The sequence below is a fragment of the Mya arenaria genome, chromosome 7 (genome assembly GCF_026914265.1).
Source record: "Mya arenaria isolate MELC-2E11 chromosome 7, ASM2691426v1".
NCBI lineage: Eukaryota > Metazoa > Mollusca > Bivalvia > Myida > Myidae > Mya > Mya arenaria.
In genome coordinates, this window is record NC_069128.1 from 20,554,498 (window position 1) to 20,559,112 (window position 4,615).

At 34.7% G+C, this 4,615-nt stretch overlaps 1 protein-coding gene across 1 annotated transcript; it reads right to left on the reverse strand.

Moving 5' to 3' along the window:
- Positions 1-946: 946 nt before the first annotated feature.
- Positions 947-3,651, reverse strand: LOC128241503 (uncharacterized). The gene is made up of 3 exons (XM_052958461.1): positions 3,452-3,651; positions 1,824-1,877; positions 947-1,347 (listed from the first exon to the last, which is right to left on the reverse strand). The coding sequence occupies exons 1-3, from the start codon at positions 3,617-3,619 to the stop codon at positions 1,255-1,257; spliced, it is 315 nt and encodes a 104-aa protein (XP_052814421.1). The 5' UTR covers positions 3,620-3,651; the 3' UTR covers positions 947-1,254.
- Between the last annotated feature and the right edge of the window lie 964 nt (positions 3,652-4,615).

A 4,615-nucleotide genomic window follows, 5' to 3' on the forward strand; every position in this document is an offset into this window, starting at 1 on the left:
TTTTTCTCTATGATATTTTTAGAATGTTTTCATCAGAAAAAACTTCAGAATACTCGAGAATTTTCTAATCATTCCATGTATAAAATTTGTAGAATAAATTTGTTTTAGAATTAAAGAGAAGTATTTTGAAGATTTTTGTCCCGGAACATTCTATTTGGAATGTAAGGGCTTATCTTATCTTGGCTCTTTTGCAAAATCAAAGTTTCTATAAAAGCATTTCCAGCAGTACTAGAACATTTCTATTATATTGGAATTAAATTATTCTGTGAGTATTATATTGAAACAATTCGTGGGAATTATTCTGGAAGTTTTGTTGGAAAAGTGCTCTATATTGTCTTTAATACTTCATTTTATTTAGTTCTGTGCAATTTTAGCATTTCGTATTTGAAACACCTTTGTTAAACTGTTAGTAAATAAATGTTGTTAATATTTGAAGATTGTTGCTGGGTTTTATTTTTCTGTTGTGTCTGGTGTTCGTTACAAGAGCTGGTTGGAACATGTCTTTAAACATGTAATATTTCTCTTTTAAAGTCTGGCTAAATTTTTCCTGAAAGGGTAACGATTCCAAAAATTCACGCATTATTTGTATTCATATGTCATACGAAACAAGTATACTGAGTACTAGACTAAACACATGTGTTGTCAATATCATGTCTTGTTACTTCCGGTGCCATCCTTGTCACATTCTTACATTTTTTGAAATACCTCTATCTACCCTGATATTTCTGAAACGGAAGAGTATTTATCTGTTTTTTTTTTATATTTGTATCATTGAAAAGGGATTATTTTCAAGCTCTTTATGTATTTAAAAAGAGCATTAACAAACGGAATAAAGAAGATAAACCCCCTACTTGATATTCTACGTCAAAATAACATTAATTTACAGGCACTGTCAACGTTGTCGAAATCGACAATGCAACGAGCACAAACCAAATAGCAAACACTGTGATTTTTTAGAATCTTTTATTTAATGAAAGAAGGATCAAAGTGAAACTCCATACAGACAAACAAACAAGTAACAAATACATGAAACTGCTAACGTTATTGGTCCCAGTTATTGGCCATCTAGATAGTCCCAAAGTGTTGCCTCAGTGGTAGATAAGCACCTGAGGGACTGAGATATCTGGTTCAGCAGGCGCTTTGCGTAAACTGATATATTTACATTTAAAATAAAAAACACACATGTTTTATCACATAGAATGTGAAAAAAGAGAACATCAAACGTGGATGCCTTTCACAGTGCCCGGTCATTCTTTATGGATAACATCCTGACCATACCGGATCTTCGATTTTCGCCCACCACCATTCATGTAATATCCAGTTGACGATGGCACGGCAGCGTGGGTTCTAGAAAAATATGACAAGTACTAGAATTAATAATTGACAGAACAGAAATGGACATTGTTGAACTACTTTTACATTTGAGGGGATATTTCATTTGGATAAAGTTAAACCTCGATTAGTCTCTTGCAACAGGATTTCCTGGAAGCACAAACTACATCCAAAATTTGAAAAAAACAGTCTCAGTTCAAACGGAAATGTTCATTGTCAGAAATGATGAGTGCAACACTGTCACCCAGCCCCTAGCACCGGCTGGACTGGTTTCTTATTTTACAAATTACTAACTCAAATTATAATAAGTTAAAGTGACCTAAACAAAATCAGTTCTTAGAATATGATGTCAAATTTGAAGTCCACTAGACTGATATACTATATTGGACATTAATTGATTGTGTTTAATTCCGTTGTCTACGACGACAGACGAACGAAAGAGACCAGGCGATCACTGTAGCTCACATGGGCGAGCGAAAGATAACACTTACTGGAGGATCAGTTGTAAAATATACCCGGTACCTCACGTGTGCTGCCCCACCTGGCTGAAAAATAAAATTAAACAAGTATATCACATGCCCATATGTCAACTTGATATTTGTCTGACCTCATTTAGAAATCTGAAAGTTATGGTTTGCGAATTAAACGTAATAAGTAACATAATAACTGGTTAAGTAGATAAGAGTCGCTTAAAGAGCCCCGCCTTCGTTTTATTACCAAAGTTTGATAAGGTGATTAGTTTCATCAAACACGTCGACAAACCTGTTTCAAAAATAATGCTTCGTCAGACGGCCGTATTGTGAAAAGGTTTGTCGAAGTGTTTTAAGAAACTAAACTCTCAATCAAACTCTGGTAAAAGACCGAATACAGGGCTCCGTAAGCGGCGTAGACTGCGCTAGGATTCATTAAAAATGGTGAAGAAATAGTGAAGCTATCTTCGTTTTAAGACTTCATTAGAAGTAAAATGTTGCCTTCTGACATAGCATTTATGACGCAATTTGTCACGTGGTACACACACACACTGATATTTGTGAGAGATACTAATGTTGCATTCCAATGTATTCACACATGGGAATCGCGCTAACTTGTTCTGATAAAGAAATACTTTAATGTTATTTTGTATTAAGTTGTTAATATTGTTATCAATAATGCTTAACTTTATTTTCTCTTTAAAATGTGTGCAGTAAGGCTCAAGTGACAACCGAATTACGAATCGGTGTCCGGAAAATGACGACACATTCACTGCAAGTTTGTTGTAATATCTAGAAACACGCATATACGTTTTTTTCTAGACCCCCTTCTAAAACTTCGAAAATAATTAACTGTCTTAGATTCCTTTTGTTTAAGTTTTTATCCATTCGACACATATGATTGAAAACGGAGCACAGAAATGCAGGAGAAAGCACGTCACTTGATCTACTTTTGATGACGGCATAATCATTGGCTTACCACTTTATGAGTATGCCCACCTTGTTAAAATATTGATACTTCAACGACGAAGTCCATGGACATTTAATTATCGAGAACATTTGAATTCACGATAAATGGTGCTTTACCAACCCATAACATTCCGGTAGTGTATACAGTCAGATGTTGAGCTCGACTGATTCAAAAGTATTATTTTTAGACTATTTGCTTTTTGAGTTTTAGACTGCCATTTTTCATTAGGCTACGTTTATTTCGAAGAATCTCCTTTTTTCCGACAATTTGCTGAAAAAAAGTTTCTTTCACAAAGAAATTTCCTCCTATTATACTACTCTCATCTCCTTAATGTATATACTTCTCTTCAACGTTCCGAACATTTATTTCAAATTCGGTCTGTTTGACGCTTAAATGTGTCTGATTTCATAAAAATAGTATGACTTTTTTATTAAAATACGGCGTATTAAAACGATAAAGTAAATGAATTATGGGTGCATTATAACGCACTTTCGCATACTTTTGCAAATTATTAAACGGATTGAACTATGCTTGGAAAGAATGAGATATTGTTTTCGATCGGGGGTTTTCAAATGTGAGCACAAATTGCCCCGATCCGTCTCCCTGGAAACGTTTCCGAACATAGCCAACATCTGTTGTTGTTTTTTTTTGTATAAAAGCTAGAAAACAATTTACCTACTTTTATTTCTGAAAAATCGACAGACACTAGTGGCGCAAAGACGCCTTTCAGCTGGTTGAGAGCGTATCTTGCAGAGCTCCTTGACATAAGCGCACTTGATGATTGCCATGTAGGACCGGCACTGATGACGCCCAATAACAGCAACAACACACACAGTTTATCGAACATTTTAAAATACTTCTAAATAGACAAAGTAAGTATTTTATTTGTTTTCTCATTTTGGCCGGCTTATATACACTATGGTCACGTGAAACGGCTTCAATTACGTTTAATTAAATGTCAAACAAACAAGTTCAGTAAACAATTATGAATTGCGATGTTTAAAATGTTACAAAAGTATGACGACAGTCAACAAACAAAGCAAAATTCATTTAATTCATCGAAAATGAAAAAAAACTACGCATCTTCGTTCCAGTTTTGGGTCACACCGGCGCGGAATTGGAATTTTAATGATATAATAGTTTTTTTAAAGTGAACTTTTCTTTAAATTCCATGTTATTCTGCAGTGACAACCAGAACAATTATTGAAATTGATATACATGTGATTGATCACATCTATATATACAATACTGTTTACATTAATTTAACTTATAAGAAAGTCGTACCGGGCGGTAACATATTTACACCATAATTATGTAATATGACATATTCGTTGAAAAACAAAACAAACATATTAAGACCTGTGTTGCTGTTTTCTAAAACAGTGCCAGATATTATTTACACATATTAAATTTGATCGAATGTTTCCGGTACTGGACATGTGTTTCCGGTATTGGACATATGTTTCCGGTACTGGACATGTGTTTCCGCTCATGTGATCAGTGATGACCTATAAGTATCTTTCTTGTGATTCCCGTACGGGATGGGCAAATACGATCCGAGGGAATTTGCATAAGCCAGCTTCGCAGCGTGCTCGAGGGTCGGATCTTCCCATGCGTACTGGAAACACATCATTGATACCTTTTTGCATACCTTAAACTTTTAAATTTTATGTATTTTGACTTTAGAAACACAGTTTTTGAAGATTTCATCAAAACGCATACGCGTCGTAGTTGGCTGACGTCACAACACGCAGTAATTTGAAATAAAAGTTGACTTCCAAAGAACGTCATATTTTTACGAGCGTCATGGCGTCAGTAATCAACACGCATACACGTTTTGTGA